Source organism: Micromesistius poutassou (assembly GCF_964030765.1).
Source record: "Micromesistius poutassou genome assembly, chromosome: 9".
Taxonomy (NCBI): domain Eukaryota; kingdom Metazoa; phylum Chordata; class Actinopteri; order Gadiformes; family Gadidae; genus Micromesistius; species Micromesistius poutassou.
In genome coordinates this window covers 1,481,014-1,507,603 of record NC_140279.1, presented here as the reverse complement: position 1 = coordinate 1,507,603, position 26,590 = coordinate 1,481,014, and the positions used below count along the sequence as shown (strand labels likewise).

Below are 26,590 nucleotides of genomic sequence, written 5' to 3'. Positions count from 1 at the left end.
ACTAGGCTCAGCCTCTTCTGTTCATTTACACCACAAGATGAAGTAAACATGACCCCAAGCAGTTGCAAATAAGATCTATTTGAATGGTTTCAGTGTGCTGCTGCAACCTTAAAGCTTTAGCCCGCCATTGGATTACTTGTTTTAGATGGGGTTTTGTCTCCCCCTGTGGAGATGAGAGGTATGGACACCAGATCCGCAGGTAGAGGCTTGGCAGACTATACAATACTGATATCATGTGATTAAAACTGTGCGGTGGGGCGAGATAAGTGTTGGCAAAATGAACAATGTACGATTGACAAAACCTTCATTCATGCAGGACCAAATTAACAAGTTATTCAAACAAGATTTAACCAACACACGAACAGGATTTGAATTGTTTTATTTTAGAAATATTTGTATTAAGAGTTGCCAGATACAGTTTGTTTGAGTAGTTTATATGTTGCCCCTTTCTCTCAACCGAAGCACACACAGAGTAAAGCGTCAGGGTCCGCCCAGAAGGTTTGCACGCCGGTTCCATCAGGTTTGTCCTTCCCGCAGAGCGGCTTTTGAGACGCACCGTCACTAGTCTGAGTGGACCCCAGCTCTACCCCGCTGGTCCTCGGAGGGGGAGATAAGCAGGGGATGTCCATGGAGGGTCCCACCGGGACCCCGGGTCGTCGGTCATCACATCTTAAAGATACAGAGGAAGATCCCTCTCCACCACCTGCAAGACATTTACATTTAAATTGGGAGCAATTTAAATGGGAGCTTACAATAAGTTAATTTCAATCAGAAGAAAGAGAAACAACAATATCGCTGTCAGTACAGTAAGGACATTCATAGAAACAAGTACCCAGCACTTATGAATGTTAGGTTAGCCCCTTCCCTGTATACAACAGAGATAGGATAAGACGCTACACAATGTCAAGTACTATTTTTACGTGCAAGGCTGTACAACATACAATAAGTGCGTGTTTTATGTGCCCGGACGTACACCATACAATAAGTGTGCAAGAGGGGTGGGGGGTGACTGCATAGTGAGTTACAATGCTCGATGCTGTATCAGCATATACTCGGTATCGGCTGATACTCAAGTTCAGGAATCGGAATCGGGAAGGAAAAAATGGTATCAGAACATCTCTTAATAACATGGTCCATAAAACCATTGCCATGACCCTAAGTGGGCCGGCCCTGTCTTCTACTCACGCTGGGATCATCCAAGGGTCCGTATCTCTTCATCACCTGGCCCTCTCGGTTGATCAGGAACTAAACCCAAGGAAGGGACAGAATGAGGGGCGAGAGGTAAGGATGTGGATTCACACACCACTAGAGCTTTGACCAGTTTAGGTGCTGGGCTGTTTGTGGAAACATATACATTCGGACATGCCAAGAGAGCTATGTGTGTTTTTGACACGGATGCTGTGGAGAACAGTTAAGAATTGATATTGAATAATTACCTTGGTGAAGTTCCACTTGATGCGGCTACAGGTGGGAAAACAAAGCCATGTTAGAATCCCATAGAAAAAAAAGAAGAGATATATATATATATATATGGCAATTAGAAGCACATGCAATCTACTCAGACAGAAAGATAGATGGTAAATGGACTGCATTTATACAGTGCTTTTCTAACCAGTGACCACTCAAAGCGCTTTACAATATTGCCTAACATTCACCCATTCATTCACACATTCACGGCGACAGCCAGCCTTTTCGGGAGCAGTCAGCATGAGGTGACTTGCTCAGGGACACCGTGACACTCAGCCAGGGGGAGCCGGGGATCGAACTAGCATTAGACCCCCAAGATGTACGGTTAATGTTTCCCTCCTCCAGCCTCCACTCACTTCCCCAGGAGGCCGCGGCCATTGGGCTGCTCCTTCAGCCACTTCCACAGGGGGTGGGCGTCGGCCCCGTTCACGTTGATCTTGCTGAACATGTCGAAGCGGGCGTTGTAAGACGCCGCAAACGCTTTGATCTGCGTCTCCGTGCCCGGTTCCTGCACGCACACGGAGAGTCGGCGTTAATGAGTTAAGTCTGGTCACTTGTGTTTGTGTTAGCCCTGAGCCGCAGTCGGACTCAAAGGGCGTCTCAGACGACCCCTAACCCCAGCACTTATAAAAGGGGCAATGCAGATAAGCTTATAACTGTTGAGACAATAGGATTAGGAATATGATTAGATTTGCACTTTAAGGATTATATATATTGATTCTTACTCTACAGCAGCGCACATAATAGGAGCACAATCACCAAAAGAGCTAGCATTTATTGCAGATTTCCTTCACCACAATGGCAACCTTTACGAATATGAGGAAGGGTATTTGAGGAACTGTATCCAATATCTCATATCAGGAGGACATGATGTAAACCAATATCCCACCACTTCTCGTGTTATAATAAAGCCCAGATTATGGATATTTTGTAGCTCTGGTATTGATTTGTAATCATTATTTTGAAAAGCAATTATTGTACTACTTCATTTATTGTTGGTCATTCATATTTTCAAAGGAGGGGATTTTTTTTTTATTACTATTTTTAAGTGCAAGGACGTACAATATACATTAAGTGTGTAAGAGGGGGTCTACCTGGTTTCCAAACTGGTTGGAGGGGAAGGCCAGGATGTGTAAACCTCTCTCAGAGTACTTGGCGTGCATCTCCGCAAACTGAGAGTAGTTCACTGGGGTCTTGCCTCATTTAGAGGCAACGTTGGTGATGATGACAACTTCCCCCCTGGAAACACAACAAAAAGACACAAGTGCTATGAATGACTGCATGTACATGTACAGTACACACAACTAACAAACACATGGTGGCCTTGTAACACAAAATAAACTCATAGAGGAGAATAGAGTTGACTATTCAGTTATCTGACCTTATTTTGCTTTATTAGACCAAGTTAACTTGCTACAATTAACAGACAAATGCATGCTTATATCTGTGGGCATGAAACACACTTGTTAATTTATATGTTGCACACTTCATAGATGGGTAAATTGCAGCTATCTTTTAAGGACAACCTGAAAACAAACACAAGAGGTTTTATAACCAATCTGCTTCTGACTCTCTACTACCTTCACACAAAGCATTGACTGTCCTTCTGTTTTAATTTGCATAAACCGCGTGTGTGTGTGTGTGTGTGTGTAGTTTAGCACACAGGGAAAAAACCCGAACAAAGGACAATCATCAGTGAGACCGGAGCCCATCACAGGACGCGAGTGTGCCCCGCGGTGACTGTAGCCTCACCTGTACTTTTCCAGGGACACCAAGTTGCCATCGATGTCCGTGGCTGAGAAGTCATAAATAGAGGTGGCTGTGTGTGGATCCTGCGCTGCAGCCTGTAAGAGAGAGCAAAGTCAGCCATTTAACAGAACAAGAATAAATATATAGCTGGGTTAAAAAGGGCATGAGAGTGTCCCTCACAACATGCTCAGTGGCCAAGCATGTGAGGACTGGGTCTATTTTATCCGAAGTAAGACCTGTATATTTTTGCAGGGCTAACCTGAGACCCAGAACCAAGACCAACCATAACTAACACCCATTACATATACATGAACTGTAAATTGGTGAGGGACATTATAAAAACTGCTGCATTTTTTATGTCACCATACTGTTTGCGCAATGCAATGTACCATCATGTAACTTGTTTTGACAATCTTTACTTCTACATCGGACACATGTGCATATGAGCCAGTCGCATATCTTGTTATTCATTAGTCATGCATGTACTTTCTGTGTATTATTTTATCCCTGCTGCGGGACACTTTTCTGTGGACGTGTCTGTTTTGCTTTACTCTTATCTGTTGGTGCTGCGGATAACTGAGGTCAGGGTCCCTTGAAGAGAGTAGGCTATGTAGGCTAATATGATTTATGTATCTAAATAAACTAGTAATACTGCCTTCTGTTTATATAACACAATAAGTTAAGTGTTGTACTTTGAGAGCAAAGGTTAACCAAAGTCTAATTCCTTGTTTGTTTACGCAAATTCTAATTCTGAACTCACTGATTTGCTTACAGAGAACCAGACCAGACAACCCACATCAGACAGGAGATAGAGAAAGAGAGCATAACACATACACACACTGTGACACACTAACAAAGTTACCCTAATATCAACTGTAAAAACAAATAAAAATACAGCCTCAATAATAAAGCCCCATAGTGCTTAACATTTAAAAGTACACCATCCTACAATGGATAGTCCGATACCTCACGAAGGTTGTCTTACCAGCAGTAGGACAGAGAAGAGAACAGTGGGCCCTAGCGGACCCATGACTGTCTTTCAGTACGGTCCAAGACACAAGCGACTCTAGATTCCCATGCAAGGAGCGTCAGCAGCATCCACCGCTGAGCGACAGTGCCTGGGCCGAGGGGAGGCCCGTTATAAAGACACGGCTCTGACCGAAGGGCGATGGTTCAGGGTGGCGATAGGCTCTGATGATCTAATCGGCTCCTTTTCTGCTGACTCATGTATCTGAGGATTTTCACTCGTAGGCCACAATGGTACAAGCCTCGGTTTGTAATAAAAACAAGTCTGGCCCTTCAATCCTATTATAGGTATGTTCCACGTAGTCTGGGCAAAGGTTGATTCGTCACCTCATCACCTCGTAATATGAGAGCCAGGACTTACACAACAACATTATACAACAACGCGGGTTTATAAAGGATTCATGCTTCTGTGTGCAGAATTGGACCCCTTCGTCTGGTGCAGGAAGGTCACAGGAGTCCATGACTGACCATTTCAGCTAACTGAACACAGATCAGCACAAATATAACTTTGTTTCAGAGTACATCACATGTACTACACAGGCGAGCAAGATCATAACAAGTAACTTTAATGACTCAGACTCTCAGAAGTCCATACATGGTGTAACGTTGGCAAGCGAGTCACACAGGTACACACACACACACACACACACACACACACACACACACACACACACACACACACACACACACACACACACACACACACACAGGAAACACAATATGATTGGTACAGTAAATTCGTTACCAAAAATGAGTACAATACCATCGCCAAGAGAAACAGCACGCTGCTCGCCAAAATCCCAAATAACGAGATTTGAATACGTGGACTCATGTTTTTACAGGGCCGTGTTGCCATATCTACTGGAAACAAACGCGACCATTGATAGATCGCGTTTATCGGAAAACGACAGCGGGGGGCTAACCGTTAGCCACGCCCCTTTGCGTTTAGCGACAAACTACGTCATCAAAGCGCGTCGGTCAGCGAAACGTGCGGCGCACAACACCGAACAACACAGCGCAGCAGCTCGAAATACACAACGATTTAGCGTAGACGACGACGTAAAACACAACCCCCAGCCATGGATGATGAAGAGGAAACTTACAGGTTATGGAAAATTCGAAAAACCATCATGCAGGTGGGGTATAGTCGATATGTGTTTGGCTTCCTGAAGCCACCCAGAGCTAGCTGTCTGTGTGTTGTGTTCCGAGTCTGACTCCGAACCGACTGTGAATGCGTCATTCCAGTTGATCTATGTCATAAAGATGTTAAAATGAGCCAGGGTAGTGTTAATATATATTTTTACTCGTGACTCCGGGCTACCCTGTTGATCGATTTTGATTCTCTATAACACTAATATCCGAGCGGGTTTTCCTCCGTGCAGCTTTGCCATGACCGAGGTTATCTGGTGACCCAGGATGAGTTGGACCAGACGCTGGATGAGTTTAAGAGTCAATTCGGTGACAAACCCAGTGAGGGTCGTCCCAGGCGGACAGACCTGACGGTGCTCGTAGCTCACAACGACGACCCCACGGATCAGATGTTCGTTTTCTTCCCCGGTGAGTTAATGTGGAACACTTGGTGCCCGTGTACAGAACACACAGATGGTAAAACTAACAGTAGTGCCAATAGGTCATCTGTTTAATTCAATATGATGTTTCTATGTTGGCTGGTGTTTCTCGTACCTTTTCTAATGCAAGTTTGTTTCTCGCCATTGATCAGAGGAACCCAAAGTTGGAATCAAGACCATCAAGATGTACTGTCAGAGGATGCAGGAGGAGAACATCACCCGGGCCATCATCGTGGTTCAGATGGGAATGACCCCTTCCGCCAAGCAGGTGAAACCTTCAGTTGTGCCATTTATATTTGTGTTATATTTGAATATAGTCACACAGATTTTAAAGATAACAAAATTGTATATGCAAACGGTAGTGATAGTATATTTTATTTGTGTGCTAAAGAGTTGCACTTTTTTGTATCTTTTATTTCTGTATAAGTGTTTGTATGTGAAAGTGGGAATCTTGTGATGACACCAATAGGGCTGGGTGATATGGAAATTATCGCGATAAATAAGGTTAATTTTACACTATATCGATAAATATTACAATATGCTTACAAATTCAAAAACTAGATTCTTAACCGTTTTAACTGAGGGTCATCTTTAAGTACATGGACATGTTGAGTGTGTTATTCGGCTGAAACTATTTTTTCTGCCACACTGACATTTCAGACCTCACATTTGATCATTTAAAGGGCATGTTTCTCATTGTAAATAATTCTAACTATAAAACTGGGAATCCCAAATGATGATACAATACCATTCCAAGAGATGCACAATAATACAGATTGATTGCTCAGCCCTAACCTTTACATTCCTGATGTTGTGTGCATGCTTATCTTTTACAGTCTCTGGTTGACATGGCACCAAAGTATATTCTGGAACAGTTTCTACAACAGGAGCTGCTCATTAACATCACAGAACACGAGGTATTATCTTTAACACAAAGACCGGTGTGGCTCATATGTACTGAGGTGACTATTATTGTTGATGTGCATAATATCTGCCTGCAGCTCGTTCCAGAACACATTGTTATGACCAAGGAGGAAGTGGTTGAACTACTGGCAAGATAGTGAGTATAATTCTTTAGGATGTGAGCAGATGGACAACTCTCTAAACCAAACATGGCGGAATGGCTGTTGACTGAACGAGTCATCTCAAGATGTATGACACCAGGCCACACACACATGTCATAATTCCTCTCTGTTTCTATCCCAGTAAACTGAAAGAGAGTCAGCTGCCCAGGATCCAGGGTGGGGACCCAGTGGCTCGCTACTTTGGTCTGAAGAGAGGACAGGTAAACACTCTTTAACATTCAGGGCATTTAGCAGACGCTTTTATCCAAAGCAACTTACAATAAGTACATTTGTCAGAAAAAAAAAAGCAACCATATATCACGGTCAGTACAGTAAGGATGTTCATAGAAACAAGAGCCAAGCACTAACAACTTGTAGGTTAAACCCATTCCCTGTATACAACAAAGATAGTTTGGCTAAGATGCTACACGATGCTAAGTACTAACAAAAGGGCTTGAATACATTGCAGTCCTTAATCTGGAGAGAGATAATGCAATTCATGGAAATGTGTTTTAGTCTAAACTCTGGGCTGTTATTGTACATGTAAGGCAATGTGGCTTTGTCAGTTGACATTGTGTATATCTGATATTGGTCAATGTTCCCGGACAGTGTTCGGTTACAGTAACCACCCTTCTGCATTTTCTATTTATTTAAGTACATCTGATCGCGTTCAGCAGCACAAACATTAAATTCTCAATACATCAAGTAACTCAATGCATATTTTTTTATAGGTTGTGAAGATCATCCGGTCTAGTGAAACCGCTGGGCGCTACATCACATACAGACTGGTCCAGTGAATGCAAGTGCAGGATGACCCCAATGTGCGACAATTTGAATCAAGTATTGTTTTCTGTTCAGTAAATGTTATGACCGTGAAGTGAATTCAGGTCATACTTCAATAGGTTGTTTCTAAACTCTCCCAGGGTCAGCACTGGGCCATTTCCTGACTCATCCCCCGCTTTCTCAGCAGACCAGAGATCCCTTTTAGTTATTTTGTACCATGTGTATGTATTTTTGTAAAAAACTCTTGAATTTAATAAAGTTATGCTTCTTTAAATTTGCTACCATTTCTTTAAAGATAGTGACTAGGTTGAATGCAACCAACCAGTTAGAAGTTCTTTCCACAGTAAAAAAAAACAGACTGACATGTGTTTTAAGGTCCCATATTATACCACCCATGTTATATTATATATCATACCGTGAGTGATTAGCCATTACAAGCCATTTTGAAAATCTGCCACTTCCTGTGTTTTAGTGACATCACAAGCAGGCGTGTTCACCTAGATGTATGATGGATAGATGAGCAATGTTTGCTAGTCAACTGGGTAGGCTGGTCTATCCAGCACACATCTAGGTGGACACATCCACTTGTGATGTCACTAGAGGCAGATTTTCCAAACGGCTTGTAATGGCTAATCACACCTGGTGGTATAATATGGGATGGGACCTTACCTTCTGCTGATTCAAACTGACAAGGTTAATTAATCCCAAAGAAACCACTAGTCCCTTGCTGTACGTACCTTCTCCTGGTATGACATGTACACATGTTTTGGCAAACAGGGAAGTGGTTAATGCTCCACTTCAAATATACAAGCATCATGGATATAAAACCATAAATCCATATTCAAATATTTTTAAAATGTCCTGAAATTTATTATTTATGACCGTAACATCCAAAACAAGGAACAACAGACAACATTCATAATAAAAAGTTATGATTTAAAACGTCCAGTGCTGAAATGACCCCAGCAGCACTTCATTGTACATGTACTGCAGAGACCCATTTGAACTCTCACTCGAGCCTTTTAGGAAATAATCACTTAAAATACACTTTGGTAAAGATCTGAATGTATACATTTGAAAATATAAAACCGCACATGTGCATCTGAAAGAACACATTGCACACGGCTTCTGAAATGGACAGGTTGTTGGACGTACCACATGAATCACCTATTGACCGACAATTCTTTTCAAATTGTTAAAAAATAAGTCAATAGGATTTAAACACTTAAATTCCAATTGTAGTCCTTACGTACACATGTCCCCCGTCCCTCTGAGGGGACCCTCGGACACACACCTCGATGGCATCAGACAAACTCGGGCTCCTGGTCCCTGTTCCTGGTCAGGGGGAGCTTCTGCCTACACATGTGTGTCAGCCCTGAGCGGCCTGGGAGGGGGGAGAGGGGACAGTTGTTGTTGGACTGGTTCACGTTGAGCTCCGCCAGGGCCACACTCAGCTCCTGCTCTGCGCCTCCCTCCTCCTCCTCCTCCTCCTCCTCATCCTCCTCCTCCTCGGGGGGCTCGGTGTCGGGCAGCGCGGGGACCTCTCCCGGCGGCCCTGGGTCCTCCTCCGTCTCGATACAGATCACCGGCGGTCCGGAAGGGTCCGGGCTCTCCCCGTGGCTCGCCTGGTCCTCCTCCTCTACGCTGAACTGGCTCTGCTGCCGGGTCAGCCTGGGCCGGTCCTCTGGGCCGTCGGGCCCCTGGCCCCCCCGGCCTGCCGTCTCGTCCGTCTCGGGGTCGGAGTCGGGCAGCCGTTCGGTGGAGCCCGTAGAGCCCGGGGAACTGGCTGGGGGTCAGAACGTGACGCACACACCGGAGCGTTAGGGCTGAGCCGTGTGAAATAATGCAGATGGACGACGTTGGGAACGTCAGCGCTGTTACTCGCGAGTCAACTTCAATTGTAACCTGGGATTAGCGGTACCGGTGTCGTGCGTGGTGCAGGTTATCCTGAGCCTTACCACATCCTTCCTCCTCCATCTTGTCAGAGTCCGGTCTGTTCGTCTCTTTGGTTTCCTCGGCCTCAGAGCTCCCATCTGCAGTGCAGCTCTAGACCAGCGGGGGTAGACTTGTCAGAACAGCGAATACCAAACAAACCACCCGCTTATCCATAGATTTGGACGTCATCCAGAAGAAGATCACTTGGTAATTATACATGTAGAGTGATTTACAACATGACACGCGTTCTATTGACTGTCAACTGTTGCAGACGCACGAGGACCAGAAGAGCCGGTTCTCCCCGCGCCACACCGATGTAAACCTGCACCTACACACACACACACATGTACCTGCTGTGTGGTGGGGGTGGAGGTGGGGGTGGAGGTGGGGGTGGTGGAGGTGGAGGTGTTCCTGGACTGGAAGATGGTGGTGTAGAAGACGATGAAGGCCTCGATGATGCGGGCCTGGTGGGGGTAGTCCACCAGCGAGGACAGGGACACGGTGGCGCCGGTGGGACGGGGCCGCATCAGGGACGGCCCGAACACGATGCCCAGGTTACTGGGACTCATCTTGTTGTCCTGCTCCAGCTCAGAGATCCTGGGATGGGGAGAGGGGAAGGGGATTACACAATGGAGGAATTTGTTTGTTTAAAAAAAAAAAAAAAAAAAGTCACATCAAGAATTAGCAACATCACAGCGAATAAATTACTCAGTACAGCAATCATTCTTCACCCTGCCGTTCCCTCCCTCTCAACAACAACACTGGCTGTACTGACAACGCAAAAAAAGAAGAAGAATCTTAACAAAAACACGGAAGAGAACAGACAATGAAAAATAGAAGAAGAATCTTCTGCAACAAAATCATGGAAGTTTGAGTACTAACAAAAACAAATAGTAATCAATACAGTAATCAATCATTGGTCTTTTTGGAAATTACAACTTTTTAAAGGAGACCCATCCCACCCACAGGTGGTGCTGGGGTGAGGCTCTCCCCCGCTAAACGCGGGGACGCCTCAGCGGTCGACCACGGACCTGCGGAGGTGGCGTATGATGTAGCGCAGGGTGGCCAGGTTGGTTTTGGGAAGCTCCTTCAGGAGGTTCCTCAGCTTCTCCACCAGGACCAGGATCTCCGGGTCCGTGTCGTCCCCCAGGTCCACCAGCTCCGGTCCCCTGCTCCCGACGCCGACACCACCGCCACCACCACCGCCGCCGCTCTCTGCCTCCTCTCTCTCGGGGCTCTCGGCCTCGTGCTGTAGGCTCTCCTTGGACAGGCCCATCAGGCTGTGGTATAGGCGGAACAGCATGATGGGCTCCGGCAGCTGGGGGGGGGTGGGGGGGGGGGGGGGAGAGGAGAGAGTGGACCACCAGGGGGACGGTTGAGTTTGTCACAGTCTGCATTGTAGTTTCAATATAACATTTAGTTTACGCGTTTGTCCAAAGCGACCTAAAGTAAATACATTTGTCAGAAGAAGAGAAACAATATATTGCTGTCAATACAGTGAGGATGTTCATAGAACCAAGTGCCAAGCAATAACAATTGTTAGGTTAACCCCTTCCCCGTGTGCAACAAAGATATAACGTTAATGTCCCTCGGCTCATCTGAAAATGACTTCTGTTCAGGTATGTATGCAGTGGGTTGGGGATCAGGAAATGACAGTTCATATGTTCATCTTGCATACGTTCGAGATGACAGACTGTGGGTTTTGATTGGATAGTTTCCCTAGAAGGAATGACACTGACGCACAGGAAGTGGTGCAGTATTGACACCGCTTTCTCCTTATGCAGCTAAAAAATATTCAATAAATAAGGAAGAAGATCTGGGGTGAGCAGGGAACTCAGAGAGGAAGTTCCCGTGTTTGATGATGCAGATCGGTGTTTGAACAATGCAAGGTGTAGGGATAGCTTCGTGGATGACATGCAGCCGTCGTTTAGGAATCAGGCACCGGGATTGGGCATGTTCAAGAGTTTCACGCTACGGAACAGAGTTCAAAAGAGAACACAGTTCTGTTCAGAAGAGTTTGCGGAAGAGGAGAGAGTAGACCACAAGTTTGTTGAAGAGGAGGAAGTAGAACTACAAACTCTTTTGAACTCTTCACAGAAGAGTTTTTGATTGGTAGCACGAAGGTACGCCAACGTACGCCTACCTGTCTGAGGTAGAGCTTCAGGACGTTGCTGATGTCGTGGGGGGAACACTGGGACAGCTCCACCAACTCCTTGCCGTTCTCAAAGGCCTGACACAGCTTCTCCACGCGAGTCTTCACCCCGTTCACCCGGTAGATGCCCTGCACACCGCCGCCAGGAGAAGGATCCGGTCAATGCACGGACGGGCTGGTTTGGGGCATAGATCGCCCTTTTGGAGATAGGCCGCGGGTGTTTATGACCAAGAGCCACAAATCGAGTGACTATCTTATCGGTTACATTTGCATTTAGCAGACGCTTTTATCCAAAGCTTCTGACGACTGATTTTGTTAGAAGGAAGTGAAAGAATGTATTCTGTGGGTACAATAATGGATGGTCATAGAACAATCCCTCCGTTAACCCCTTCCCCGTGTACAATAAAGATAGCATTATGCAGCATCTTATCCTAGCTAAGTACTATTTTTAAGCACAAGGAAGTACAACATACAATAAGTGCGTAAGGGGTGTGTAAGGGGGGGGCGCTATGCAGAGTCTATGTAAACTCTGAACAACTCTTATTACACCATGAATACAAAACATGCAAAAAATGAATAAAGAAAAGAAAAACAAGCAATCAACAGTAGCCCAAATGTTATGGACGGGGCTTTTGAGAACTTCAAAATAAGAGCACGAGATGAATCCCGCGGGCGTGCGGCCACCTTGAGCTTGAGGGCCCGCCTCTCGATCTCGGCGATGCACTTGGTGATGATGAAGGGCACGCCGTCGCTGGCTGCGCCCGCCACCTGGGCGAAGTCCCGGCCGAACAGCTGCAGGCGGCCGTGGAGCTTCTTGTGGCCACACTGGATGGCCAGCGTCTCCAGGCAGCGCTTGTGGCACGCCAGGAAGCACTGCGGGCCCACCAGAGGAAGACCGTATGAAGGCATGGTGACGGGAAACGCAGCCTCCTGCCAACGCTAATCTTTCATCGTCAGCTATCAGGTCACTATTTTCGCAATAATCTTTTTTTTTTAATTACATATGAGAAAAAAAATGAAGAATAAAATTCATCATCATTTTGTTTATGTATATAATCTGTGCTATATACCTATAACAGGGGTTGAATACGTTAATATTACACAGGCACACAAAATATAATTTTAAGTATTTTTGCCCTCTGTATCTATTTAATTATAGATGATGAGTTTGTGTGTAATGTATAGCTTGGGTTGTGTTTGTAGGTGTCATTTTGGTATGAATTTTGCTTGTCCAGAAATGCAGTAAATAAGCTCCATTAAAAAAAAAATAATACAAAAAATAAGCAATTAACACATTTCAAAAACGTTTGTCGCGTTGTTGGTAACCTCTCTTCATGGTCTGTATAATTCATAAAAAAAAGAACACACATATATTCTAATAAAGTAAACGCTGACCTCCTCACACTCGCCGCCCTGGAAGTAGACGTAGCTGTCACACTCGCGACATTTGGCCGGGGTCCGCAGCTTCCTGAGCCGGTGGGTCTGAGCCGCCTTAGACAGGCCGATGTTCCGGAAGGGCCCGGTGGAGACCACCACGTCGGACTCCATGCCGTTCATATCTAGACACCATCAACACACACGTCAACCGTCTCAACAGAGGCTGTAGCACACAGGGAGTTCCTTTAACTCGTCCATCTCTTCGCTGCAGTCCGGAGAATCAGCGCGCATCACGTTGAAGACATGATGGACGACAACCCTTAGTCGGATAACATCAAGTCCTTGATCGAACCAATGGCAGACAACCTTCAGCTAACAAACCCGTGCGCGTACTTTGGGCTTCAAAGGAGGTCACGTTGCCGTCCTTCTCGTCCGCGTCATCGTTGGAGGACATGGTTCCAGTGGAGGAGCTCCGGCCCATATTTCTATCGTCATCTGAAATAGGCAACGAATAACGCGCAGCGACACGTTGGGTTAACCCTTTCTCCACCGTTCAGATGCTGCACGACAGTAACGGAGATGGGTGGATGGCTAGAAATAACAATTCCGATTGATCAGGACCCAACATCCATGAAATCGCTAGATCAGTGAAATGAAGTCTCCAGCATATTTACATTTAGGGCATTTAGCAGACGCTTTTATCCTAAGTTCACACGTCCACACACCGACGGCGGGGTCAACCATGCAAGGCGACAGCCAGCTCGTCGGGAGCAGTCAGGCGGAGGTGTCTTGCTCAGGGACACCGAGCAAGTTCGGGGACCGCACTAGCAACCTGCAGGTTACAAGTCAACCCGCTCTACCTCCTGAGCTAAGCCGACCCCAGCGCCATGTGAGCAGTGGTACCGAGGTGAGGAGAAGGTGAACGACTTACTGGTGCTGATAGTAGGCGACTCCAGGCCTGCTGCGCCGACACTGTCATCGCTCACCGTGGATCCCCAGGATTTATGACCCAGGCCTGAGCATTCCCCGGATGAGGGAGAAAGGTTGCGTAAACAGATCAATTGACTTAAATCTGAGATGTTCCATACATATTTTCAAAGAGACTATCCACCCCTTGTTCTCTTCTTGCCTAACCGATTAACTGAAATTTAGCCGTGCGGTACAGCCCCAGGGCAACCGGACTATTTGTTTACCCTGGAATACCACGCAGGAACGGGATACGACTCCACAGGCGCAGGCCTTGTATTTAGTTAGGTGGGTTCAGTGTTACCCTCAAACAGGGTTCCTGAGCCACATTAGAGTGATCGCGTTAGCGGGGGACCACTCACGCTTTCTGTTGGCCTCTGTGTCCCTGGCCTCCTGGGCCTCAGTGCTCGGCGACTGCTCCGCGTTGAAACTGTCGTTCCTGGTCCTGCTGTTGTGGCTGGAAGACACCAGGAGACAAGAGTTAGAGCTGTGCAATTGATGATGCTAAATATTTCTGAATCTAGGGTTTAAGAATGCACTTTAATGCCCAAATGACGACAAGGACAGACGCACACTCCTAGAAGCATACGCTACGGCCAAGATGTCAAATTATCATCCAACAAGTGACGACTTTGACTCGTTTCCGTTCACATACACCCGCTGGAGTGGTCCTGTGTCCTGTTTATGTACTGCGCCGACCCGGGCTGAATTGATGGTAAATGGACTGCATTTATACAGCATTTTTATAACCAGTGGCCACTCAAAGCGCTTTACTATTGCCTCACATTCACCCATTCATGCACACACCGACAGCGGTGTCAACCATGCGAGGCGACAGCCAGCTCGTCTGGAGCAGTCAGGGTGAGGTCAGGGTCTTGCTCAGTGACACCGCGACACTCGGCAGGGAGGAGCCGGGGGATGGAACCAGCAACCTTCCGGTGACCAGCCCACCGGCTCTACCTCCTGAGCCACGTGTCGCCCCACACTTACTGGGTGGAGCCGGAGCTGGAGGGGGAGTAGGGCTCGAAGGTGTACTGGGTGACCGGCTGCTCCGGCAGCTGAAGGTCCCGGACACAGGCGGCGTACTGCTGGCCCAGGTCGTACAGCTTGCTGCTCTCACACAGGGTCTGGTAGTTGACCGGCAGGGCCACCGTCTGCATGTGCATGATCTGGTAGTAGGAGATGGTGGCCTGGGAGGAGCAGGGAAGTTAGAAGTCAACAAAAGGGAACCACGACCGTGACCTTATGATCGTTTCCCCTCCTATTCATCCAACGTCTAGAGTACAACATCCTACTCCGTCACTGCTGTCTGGGAAATAGTTATTGCCACATGTCAAGTGTACATATCTGTATGTTCTACGTTTTCCAGTGGTTATATTTGCATTCGTGTGCGTTTGTTGTGGTGGTGTGGTGTTTCGTGCATGCATGTTGTGGCGGTGGTGTTTTGTGCAGGCGTGTCATGGGGGTGTTTTGTGTGTGTTGTGCCGTTTTTGTGCTCGTGTGTGTTGTGATAGTGTTGTTTTGTGCGCGTGTTTACTCACGGAGCGGAGCGTCTGGTCACTCTGTTTCACCACCTCCTGCAGCTGTCTCAGCACGGTGACCTTGGTGTGCTGCAGATTGTTGTCTTGCGTGGTGGCGTCCGCGATGCAGGTCTTGTAGGTGGCCTCAGCCTCCTCCGCCTGCAGAGACCCACAGGACCGTAAGACCCAAAGAGAGACAGACACACAGAGAGACAGACGCATAAGATGGATACACGGACAGAGAGACAGACAACCAGATGGATTCACGGACAGACACAGAGAGGGACACCTATAGACAGACAAATGAGCACTGCCATCAGCATTTGTAATCAGTTGGCCCATCTAGCCAGCCAACTAAGACCACACCATGTACACTGATCTAACAATTAACCAAAAATATGCAATCCTGACTTAAATCTCACCCACTTGCTAGTGTCAACATGATCTTGTGTGCGCGTGTGTGTGTGTGTGTTAGCTTGACTAATAGAGCAGCACCACTCTGTGCTGAAGGAGCAGTTCGAGGACCTTGTTGCGAGCTTCCTCCTCCGCGCGTTTCTTCTTCTCCAGGGACTTGGCGCCGCCGGCCTCCTCCTCCGCCCGGCTGGCCGCGGCCTTCGCCTTGTCGTAGTCCTCGCAGCGGACCACGTACGCCTGCTTGGCCTTGCGCAGGTTCGCCTCGCACTCCATCTGCAAGGCAGGGGGCGGACTCTGGTGTGACCGTGACGTTCCTCACACATCACCAACGGTCCATTGGGTTCTTGACACACAGGAAACCCAGCGTGTCTCATGAAGTGGTGCAATGATGCACGGCGCGAAACAGAAGAATTATTGGTGCGTAAGTGTGCGCACGCCCACCAACCCACCCATCAACTCAGCCACCCACCCCACTCATCCACCCACACCCACCAGTTTCCTCTTTGCTCGAATCCAGGCCTCCTTGATCTCCTTCCGCTTCTTCTCATGCTCCTGTTTGCGCTGCATCAGTGGCTGCAGACACAGAGGGAGGGAGGCGGTGAGAGGAGAGGGTGAACCGCTCCTGACCGAGCAGATGGCATCACAATATAGCCGCGATAAGGCCGTGCTTTAGAAGGTGGACATACCGATGGTATGACGCTTTCTATACACACCTGGATGACTGTTTGCCTAGCAGAGTGCTGTACTGAGTCAATACAGATATTACATGAGAGTGTGTGTGTGGGTGTGTGCACGTGTGTACCTGGATGAAGGTCTGGTTGTGCAGTGTGGTGTAGGCCTGCTGAAGGCCCACACTCTGCTCCTGGTCCTGCTCCAGAGCCAGAGAGTAGATGGAGAACAACGGCATGTGGGGCTGGGAGGGAAAGGAACATTTTACACTTGGCAGCACTGGTATCGGGGGAATTTCCGATACTGGTATAGGAACAACTCTATGGACAACCAACGAGTAGGACAGAGGTGGACGTTTACATGCGTGATGCTGTGTTTGCAGGACTGGTACAATCTCTGCAGGCCTTTGGAGAACTCCATCTCTGGGAGGGACAAAGACAGGAACCGAGGTTAGGAAGGAATGAAAGAGTAGGTCGCCTTCTACACTTGTTCCCGATAAGCAGGTGTTCATGGTAATCGGACTGCATTCATAACCACCATTCTGCGCTTTTCTAACCAGGGGCCACTCGAAGTGCTTTACAATCCTGCCTGACATTCACCCATTCATTCACACACCGACGGCGGTGTCAACCACGCAAGGCGACCGCCAGCTCGCCGGGAGCATTTAGGTTTAGGTGCCTTGCTCAGGGACACCTCGACACTGGCTAGGAGGAGCCGGGGATCGAACTAGCAACCTTCCGGTTACCAGCCGACCCTGCTCTACGTCCTGAGCTACTGCCACCCATGCGCATGCCCACCCAGCGAGGTCCTCTTCTCCACGTAGCTGATCAGGTCCTTCATGTACTTGGAGATGGTTTTGGTGTAGAGCAGCGCCGAGTCGACCCCTCCCTCGCTCCGCTGGAGGACCTCGTTGACGTCGGTGTCCTGGACTGCACGCATACACGTTGTGTGTGAGTGAGAGAGCACCAAATGGGCTGGAATGTGTAAAGTCACACACACACACACACACACACACACACACTTAAAGGGGGGGGGTCTACCCTGACTGCATGGCCTACCCATGTCCTGGGAGTCACTCCGCAACAGACCCCCGTCGGCTCCGTGTCCCGACGCAGCGTACAGGTTCTCCAAAGACTGCGGAGAGCACAGACCACGGTCACACCACCAACCACCCCACCACCAGAGAGGCTAACATCTAACCCCGTTCTCCCAGCGAGCCTCGTCAGAATTCAGGAGGTGCGTTTGACAATTATAGACAATTTAACGAATCAATGAGAAAGAATGAATTGGTGGGGTAACCATTTGTCAGTCATTAGACTGATTTGAGTGAGATTTACTAATCAAATATTAAATGCATTAGATTGAAATAAATCCGTGGGAGTGTTGAATGTATTGACTAAAGTTCAAAGGATAGTTAATGAATAACGAACAATATCATATCAGCCTCATGCTAGTATCTACATTTCACAGGCAGAGATTAGGACTGCGGCCCCTGATGGACTAGGGGCCACAGCTGGAGCTCACACTCACCCTGCTCTTCTCCGTGGGCAGCAGGGACAGCAGGGTGCTGCTGTCCACCTCTCCCATGAGCAGCTCAGACACACTAGGTGGTGGTGGGGGGGGGGGGGGGGGGGGAGGAGAGAGAGAGCACAACACGCTCAGTCACTGCCCTTTAAGCATATGTATAAAATAAAAATAAAAGGGTATTTCTAACTTAGAACATTACTTTAACTTGGAAGTTCAACACAGTAAAAAATACATGTTATAGGAAGTTATTTGTTATATAGAGATGGAGAGAAATATTTTAAAAAAAAATGAGTGTCCCTTTTGAAAACTAGATTTCATATTATTTGGATCTGCCACATTGGGGCAAAAGTGAACCGTTCAATTCCTTCCATCGCAGAAGGGAAGACAAAAAAGGAAATGAACTGATGAGCACAAATGTCTGCATTCTCTGCTCACTTCCTGCACTGAGCCATTGTTGACACCAAATGGGGAAACATTTGAGATTCACAAAAAGGTACATTCAAGTTTCATCTTAGCCGATCTCATCAAATTGATTTAAAAAAAGATATCTTTGGCAGCTAAAGATAACAGATTATTCACAGATTCATCGTCAAGAAATCACAAACATGTGATACTTCTGGGGGGATAAGTTCGCACAACAGCCAGGCAGCACACAGCGTTTTCAAAATGTTGCGCTTGTACATTATGTGGTAACGAAGCCACTTCCTGTTTTCAGCTCTGCCTCATGCAAATGTTTCCCCATCTCTCCACTTCTCTCTCCATGTGCACCAAAGAATCCTTGCTTAACAATGTGCATGCATATCTAATCAGTCTGTGACCATTATCTTCTGGTGGTCCCTGTCACCCACTGATCTAAAAAAACCTGGACATATTAGTTCTGAGTTCACTGCAGCTTGCTATACGGATTGTAATTCAACATCAATCTCAGTTAAATTCGTAAATCTAACAAATCGACGTTGACAGACAGAAAGAGAGTTGAGTAATCCGGGATACTGACTTGCTGCTGAAAGCGACTGCGATGGTCTCAATGGCCTTCTCAAAGTCCTGCTTGTCCGCATCGTTGCAAAGCTCGTAGTGAAAGCCTAGAAAGCAAAGTCACAAGTGCCTGTGTGAGACCATGGGCTGAGACGATGGAAGAAGTTCATAAATGAGAGCAAACATTAATAAAAAAGATGAAAAATAAAAGTACATCCATTTATAGAATACAAAAACCAACCCATATCTAGAGATGTTCCGAGACCATTTGTTCCTCCCTAGCATTGTAACTACTAACAGCACTTGTTCCTAAGCGTTTCCCATTCCGACTTTCCACCTCCGTCCATTAACGAACGCAGCATAACACTGCACCTGTTAGTGATGTTCTCTGCCTGTGTAGTAAATGAGCTAGTCACGTGAAGGTATAGAATCGGCACATAGACTTGCGTACTCGCCGATACCCGATACTACACTTTAGGCAGTATCAGAGGAATTTCCAATCCTGGTTTCGGTATCGGAACAACTCTACACATACGACCCCCAGCCGTCACCCCCACACGTTAAACTAGCTGCTCTAGGTGTTGTGCTTTGGACTGACCTTTGACTTTGGAGATGAGTTTGCCGGCAGCGGTCAGGATCTCCACGGTGTTGAGCAGCGGGTAGGTGTTGATGACCTGACGTAGCACGCGGAGCACCTCCCCCAGACACTCGTGGGCCACGGGGCGCCGGCTCTCCTTCTTACCTGAGCCGGAGGAAACGGAGGTAGAGTACGTGGAGGAATCGCTGGGAGTTGGTTTGATGGCATATTCTGTCGACCGTTACCCAACTCCCGCACTCCTTACTTCCCATGAGCGGTGTACGTCAGTTAAAGGAAAATGTCCTGATTTTCAACATGGTCCCTCTATTTTGATCATTTTGTGAGTAAGGGACATACGCGGACCACATCTTTGAAATAGGTCCTTTGAGTAGGAACACTGCAGACGTAACGCACGAAAAAGCCATCTCTTGGGGCAATAGCTGGTGAATGTACGTCCTGTTAAAGTTCTTGTTTTTGTCACCGACGGGCTCAGATTATATTCTTATATTGTGGGCTGTGATGCGCTGTGATGGTCATAGTGACACACACACTCACAGAGGGCTGGGTGAGCCAAGGTTGGTTTCAAAAGAGAGGAAGTGGACTTTTCTTTTGTTTGGCGGGATTTCAACATTATTTATACTGTTGAGATCAATAGATTATCTACCTCAATAGATCATATCAACCCATTCCCTTCTACTTATTACTTAATGCCTTAAACTCTGGCATTGAAGCGAAAGCCTCAATTGAACTTTGGTCAGAAAGGGGCAAGCGCCGTCAGCATCGATGAAGGGGCCCAATGACCTTCACCACATCTTCTTCAGGTCTTGTGATGTGAAGGCTGACGAAACATGTCGAAAGAGAGTGAGGAACTGAGGCCCCCAACCAGTGTGACTAATGAGCTCGGTCTGCCGCTGATGTCATAGGCGGCGTGGATCACGGCGACGCAGCCGGCCTATCAGAGGAGGAAGCACGTGAACGAGGCCTTTCTGTCAAATGCTATCCATCATGCCTTCCTGTTTAGATGCTCCCTGTGGGTGGGGAACATGACACAATGGAGCCAGATAAAGGCAAGGCACCCAACAGAACAGATAGCTCACTAAGGCAACTGATGTTGAATAAAATAAGAAAAGAATAAGAAACACCACCGTTGTATTAAGCAGTAAGGTGCAACCTTGACGAAAACAAGCAAACGGAAATACCAAGCATAGGGTGCCTACTTATAACCAGTTCTTGGGAGTTGGTTCGATTAGTAATGTGTGAGGTGAGATCACTTTGCCGAGGCCAGCGCTTCTTAAAACTGATCCTGCTGATCCAAAATGAGTCCTGATCCAGAGTTGGGCCTGACAGTGGAGTCAACCTTTAGTTTAGGGCAGGGCCCCTCCCAACCTTATCTCTTGGGTCCCTTGAGATGACAAGTTCAAGATCCCCTGAGTCTTTGTGCTCTGCCTGAAGACGTCCTGCTACGTGAGCTCTGCAGTGCAGGAGGGGGAGGGTGCTGCTGCGAACATGAGGCTGGCTTCCTGTTTGGGGTGTGCGGTCGGCTGCGGACGCAGCCTTTCAGTTGGAGAGAGGAAGTGTCTGTGTGTGTGTGTGTGTGTGTGTGTGTGTGTGTGTGTGTGTGTGTGTGTGTGTGTGTGTGTGTGTGTGTGTGTGTGTGTGTGTGTGTGTGTGTGTGTGTGTGTGTGTGTGTGTGTGTGACACAAGTGCCTACTTGTGTCACACACACACACACGCAGAACAAGCTTTGTGACGCCTGCTTGCACACCCCTCCCCTCACACACTAAATAAATTAGGCAAAACAGTATTGTTGTCGACGCTCAAGTTTGACGCATTACATCAGAGGACGTATGCTTTAAAAATAAAGCTGACAACCGACTGACGAGTACACGACCAATAGCACTCCAGAAACAACGGCTTCATTGAGGACAAAAACAAATGCCTCCCGAACTTCCGAGACGTCTTTTGAACGCGAGCACTGAGGGATGGTCTTTGAGGCACTGATGTCTTGAAAACCACTTGGTGATTTATGATAAGACTAACTACGAACCCAGCAATTCAACTGATTAGCATTTGCAATAAGAAAAACGGCATGTGTTAAGAGTGCACACACGCACACACACGAGTGAGAAGCCCAAGGCCATTGCATCACTACATGCCAATTACTGCAGTGTCACACCAGGCACATGGCATCGGATAGAGAATCGATCGTTGGTAGCCAAAAGATTGCAAACTGCATCTCCCACATCATCTGTACTAGTCTGTTCTTGTTTCCCCCCCCCCCCCTATTAATATCAATACCCATATTGACAGACTAGATCAACCGGTTTGAAGCGTCTCTGTGCACAGCGTTCTGTTGCATGTTTACAGACAGGGCTCCTGGGAACTGGTCTCTCGGTACATACCCTCCACCTGCACCAGTGTCATGGTTACAGACAGGACTCCTGGGAACTGGGAACTTGTAAACGGACTGCATTATATATCCAAAGCGCTTTACAATACTGCCTGACATTCATGCACACATCACACACCGACGGCGGAGTCAACCTTTCAAGGCGACAGCCAGCTCGTCGGGAGCAGCTGAGGCGTCTTGCTCAGGGACACCTCGACACTCTAGGAGGAGCCGGGGATTCGAACAAGCAACCTTGCGGTTACCAGCCAACCCGCTCTACCTCCTGAGCTACCGCCACCCCCCCCCCCCCCCCCCCCCCCCCGGTCTCTGGGTACGTACCCTCCGCCAGCACCACGTCCTTCAGCTTCTCCACCGCCTCGGCGAAGCGGGCCACGTCCCGGAGCAGGGCGGGGATGTCTTCGACCTCGATGGCTGTGCTCTCCAGGCCCTCCACGGGGGTGGTGGGCGTCAGGGGCCCCTTCCCCTGGCCCTTGGTGAACACCCACGACTGCAGAGGGAATCCTGGAGGAAGGGGAGGAGAACCGCTCAGCCAAACAAATATCACAGCGGTCACCTAGACGCTGCATAGCCTCCCCTATTACCCCCCCCCTATTACCCCCCACCCACACCCCTCTTACGCACTTATTGTATGTTGTACGTCCTGGCCCTTAAAAATAGTCCTCAGCATTGTGTAGCATCATATCCTAGCTGTTGTATACAGGGAATGGGTTAACCTAGTGAGTGTTAGTGCTTGGCACTTGGTGTCAATGAACATCCTTACTGTACCCACAGCGATTGTTTGTTTCTCTTACTTCTGTCAAATGTCGCTTTGCCCTAAATGTAAATGTTTCCAACCCCCAAAAAATATTTAAAAATATGTCATCAACATGATACTAAAAAGAGTAGACCATACACTAAAGGGCTTTGAATCACGGGACCGCCCTGCTTGTGGCACGTGTATTAGTTTACAGAACATGTAAACGGCCCGAAAACCGACAATTCCACGCGTCCTATGAACTCTGAAGTAGGTGACTATATGAACTCGTCTCGTGTGCAGACCTGCGGCGCTGGCGTGTCGGCTGAGCGAGGTGGGTCTCTTCAGCGTGGCCATGTTGGAGGGACCCGCGGCACCCTGCTTGGCGTGCTGGGGGGCCGGGGTGCCCGGGCAGGACAGCGAGGTGTCCAGGAAGCCAGCCGGGGCGGGGGAGAGGAGGGAGGAGGAGGAGGGAGGAGGAGGAGGTGGAGAAGGATGAAGGGACTACGGTGATCTCAACCCCATCTCTCCGGGGCTGCTCCTGGAGAATGGAGAGCTGAGAGAGTGTGAAGGAGGGAGGGAGGAAGGGAGGAAGGGAGCGGGGGTGAGGACGGAGGGCGGGTGAGGAGGGAGAAAGGGGAGGGGCGGGTGAGGAGGGAGAAAAGGGAGAGAGCGGGTGAGGAGGGAGAGACGGTACACAGAAGGACAAGATAGGTTTAATTGTGTGTAAGGTCCTACAACAACAACAACAACAACAACGACGACCACCGATGTATGCCATTGAACCAGAACCCAGCAGGGTGTTGGCAGTGGAGTGAGGAGCGGGCAGCAGCTGACCTTAAACAGTGGTGTTGTTGGTAAACACAGAAACTGAGACTTACACAAGATACTCTGCGGTGTTGCGCAACGCTTCCTGGGCTCAAACGCCAACACAGGGTGTGGCAAAGAAATACAGAAATGGCTATTTAGTAATGAACTTTATGAAAAAAAAGAAAAAAAAAGAAGGGGTTAAGTAAGGCAGTGGCTTTTGGACAATGCCAGATCTCAACCCTTTAAAATGTATAAAAGTAGTTGAAAAAGAGTTTCTGTATAGAGTCTAGACGGTATAGCTTCTAGCATAGAGCCTTAGTCGTGTCGCATCAGAGCGGTAGCTCCGTTTAAAAACAAGAGGGACCAGAGACGGGGAACAGAGCAGCAGGTGCCCCCCCCCAGCAACAGAGGCACCATGCGCAGGCAGTCCAACCTACAAGGAGGGGAGGCCACGACGACAAACTGCCAGAGTTAGTGCTCCTGTACATAGATTACAAGGTTGAACTATGGTCCAAGAGAGCAGGCAATATGGAGAAGAGAGCAGGTGTGTGTGTGTGTGTGTGTGTGTGTGTGTGTGTGTGTGTGTGTGTGTGTGTGTGTGTGTGTGTGTGTTAAAAAAAACACAAAAAAACACTTACCTGTTTGAGCCATACGTTGGGCTTGTTAGGCAGAATATCCAGTTGGTCCTTGGCTTTCGCGTCAGATTTTTTAACTCGCCGACTTGTAGCGTAAGGGTTGTAGCTGGTTTTGCTACCACGTCTCAACATGCTCATGCTCCTGCTACTGCAACTGACGTGGCCCCATTGCCAAGTGGCCTACCACCAGTCACTCGAAACTCAGTCGATTGCAGAAAACCCCTAAGCAGGTGATCCGTGTATTGCAGAAATGAGTCAGACCGTTTGGTGGGTGTGGGGGGTGGGGGGGGTAGTAGTAGCCCTACGTCGTAGGGCTGCATACAAAGATGTAGGCTACTTACATTCAAGATAAAGCCTACTTTGTCAAATGCACCATTAAATACTTAAATTTGAATTCAATTGACCTTGTTTATTTTCATTGGTGTTAACGTTACCAAACAAAAATATGCATAGGCCTAACTCTGCAGTTAAATAGTCTGAGTTTGAATTTCTTTTTCAAATTTGGGTCAACAGTTACTTCATTAGCGTCCTCTGAAGGCTATTTACAAGAATGGACTTTCCCCAGATGTCACTGGACTTAACCTTACTCATATGAGTGGCCCATTCGGCAATCCATTATCTCCGTAAGACATATTGCAGCTTGTGACACAGAGAACAGAGGAGGAAATCACAAACGATGCGCTACTCACGGAACAGGCGCTGGTCTGTGGCCCGGGGCTTCCTGATCGGCTCTTCTTCGAGATGGACGGCGTCTTGATCAGTTCCCGTTTCTTCCGGCCGAAAATCTTCAAAGTGCCCTTCCCGTCCATCCGGACTTCTTTGAGTTTGCCGTACAGCCCCCCCACCCACCCCCCGACTCGCCACTTTGTGTGTGCTCGGCCAGTTAACACCGGTACCTCTGCGCCATCGAAGCCGACCTTCACCCAGGAGAGCTGTCTGTCTACCTTCCTCCCGCTGTCACACATGGAGCGCGCCGCCGCGCAGGCTCATTGACAGCTCACCACAAACAGACACAGCGCTCGTGGCTTCCGCTCGCACCCTCTTCCGATCCGCGCGAGACACGGGTTACACACTATTTTGAGGTTCGCAATCGATCATCAATGATGTCTGAATGAGTGCCACGTTAACACTGTTGTGTTGTTGTTTTTTCAACCGAGAGCTGTGTGGTCGGTGATTTCCGCTGTAGTGGAGCGCGAGGGGGAAAGTACGGGTTCGCTTCAATCAAGGTCTCCCGAAACACCTGTCGGGCTGTCACGTGACCAGGTGGGACGATGTGGATCAAACATTATTTTTTCAATGGTGCACCCCGTCACCTATATGGGTTGATTGGCTTACACTACACATAACCCTTTTGATTGGATATTGGATCAACGTATGCCAAATGAAAAATCCACCTCAAGGATCTGTTACTTTAATATATCTACTAATATATTTAATATATCAATTATATATAAAACATACAATGTTAACCCATTACATATTTGGGATCATTTCAATGCATCATGTCAGTTCTATGTGTGGGTTATCTTATATCAAATCATTTAAATATATATTTTACAGTCCTCTGTCCGCAGTCCTGTCCTCGACATGTCTATTGGGTTCACCAGCAGCATCAGACAGGCTGGACTACTGCTCCGAGTCTACCAAATATTTTATATTTGATATAATTGACTATCACGTTTGTTCTGTCTTTTATATTTGACATGAAATATGTTGTCCAGTCTTGCCTCTTCAGCGTCGGACTGGCTTATCTCTTCTGATGCTACAAAAAAGAAGGGGTTACTTTATTGCTTGGGCTAACTTACACAGATCATGCTGGAGTTTACATGTTAAGTTTCACAAATTATATTTGTGATTCGTCATATGGCTTAACAAAATAAACTAGAATAATGATGAATTGGTTTAAGCTTTCATGCTTAGGTTGGCATTGCAAACATAAAACAAATAGCTAAATGATTTATGTTGCAAATGAATCATTAGATCCACCTCTCTCTACCGGCTGCAACGTGTGTCTGTCCTCTAAACAGGTGGTTTATTTTGGCACATTTGGCTGAATCTTCCTCCAGTGCCCTTCTTTCTTTAAATCTGTCTTTTTCGGCTCCTCCTTGGCTTTTCCTGCCCTCCACAATCAACGTCTTTTTTTGAGCGGTAACAGAAGTTACCGCTGTTACCGCTCAAGAAAAGACGCACCATGGACAAAACCAACTCGAATAATTGGGAGGGGAGAAGTACC

The 26,590-nt window shown here is 47.6% G+C and overlaps 3 protein-coding genes across 5 annotated transcripts; 1 reads left to right on the top strand and 2 right to left on the bottom strand.

Moving 5' to 3' along the window:
* Positions 1 to 362: 362 nt before the first annotated feature.
* Positions 363 to 5,161, bottom strand: gpx4a (glutathione peroxidase 4a). 3 transcript variants are annotated; one of them, XM_084473451.1, is made up of 7 exons: positions 5,006 to 5,161; positions 3,220 to 3,311; positions 2,562 to 2,706; positions 1,824 to 1,975; positions 1,437 to 1,461; positions 1,186 to 1,245; positions 363 to 703 (listed from the first exon to the last, which is right to left on the bottom strand). In XM_084473451.1, the coding sequence occupies exons 1-7, from the start codon at positions 5,096 to 5,098 to the stop codon at positions 671 to 673; spliced, it is 600 nt and encodes a 199-aa protein (XP_084329577.1). In that variant the 5' UTR covers positions 5,099 to 5,161; the 3' UTR covers positions 363 to 670. The 3 variants fall into 3 exon arrangements, with proteins under 3 accessions (XP_084329577.1, XP_084329576.1, XP_084329578.1); XM_084473450.1 differs by having other exon boundaries at positions 4,988 to 5,127; XM_084473452.1 differs by lacking the exon at positions 5,006 to 5,161 and adding an exon at positions 4,202 to 4,500.
* Positions 5,162 to 5,227: 66 nt separating this feature from the next.
* polr2eb (RNA polymerase II, I and III subunit E, b) lies at positions 5,228 to 7,947 on the top strand. Its single transcript, XM_084472731.1, has 7 exons — positions 5,228 to 5,378; positions 5,625 to 5,799; positions 5,963 to 6,078; positions 6,647 to 6,727; positions 6,812 to 6,870; positions 7,017 to 7,095; positions 7,606 to 7,947. Exons 1-7 carry the CDS (start codon positions 5,322 to 5,324, stop codon positions 7,669 to 7,671), a joined length of 633 nt encoding a protein of 210 aa, XP_084328857.1. The 5' UTR covers positions 5,228 to 5,321; the 3' UTR covers positions 7,672 to 7,947.
* Positions 7,948 to 8,372: 425 nt separating this feature from the next.
* Positions 8,373 to 25,031, bottom strand: arhgap45b (Rho GTPase activating protein 45b). Its single transcript, XM_084473338.1, is given in 25 exon segments — positions 8,373 to 9,443; positions 9,616 to 9,703; positions 9,943 to 10,189; positions 10,624 to 10,910; positions 11,736 to 11,873; positions 12,429 to 12,617; positions 13,140 to 13,303; positions 13,515 to 13,616; positions 14,053 to 14,136; positions 14,450 to 14,544; positions 15,078 to 15,277; positions 15,629 to 15,766; positions 16,133 to 16,294; positions 16,514 to 16,594; positions 16,824 to 16,934; positions 17,051 to 17,112; positions 17,488 to 17,619; positions 17,749 to 17,824; positions 18,221 to 18,293; positions 19,215 to 19,299; positions 19,791 to 19,934; positions 22,498 to 22,680; positions 23,218 to 23,383; positions 23,385 to 23,468; positions 24,361 to 25,031. Coding segments are annotated over 25 exon segments (3,708 nt in total). The 5' UTR covers positions 24,496 to 25,031; the 3' UTR covers positions 8,373 to 8,961.
* Between the last annotated feature and the right edge of the window lie 1,559 nt (positions 25,032 to 26,590).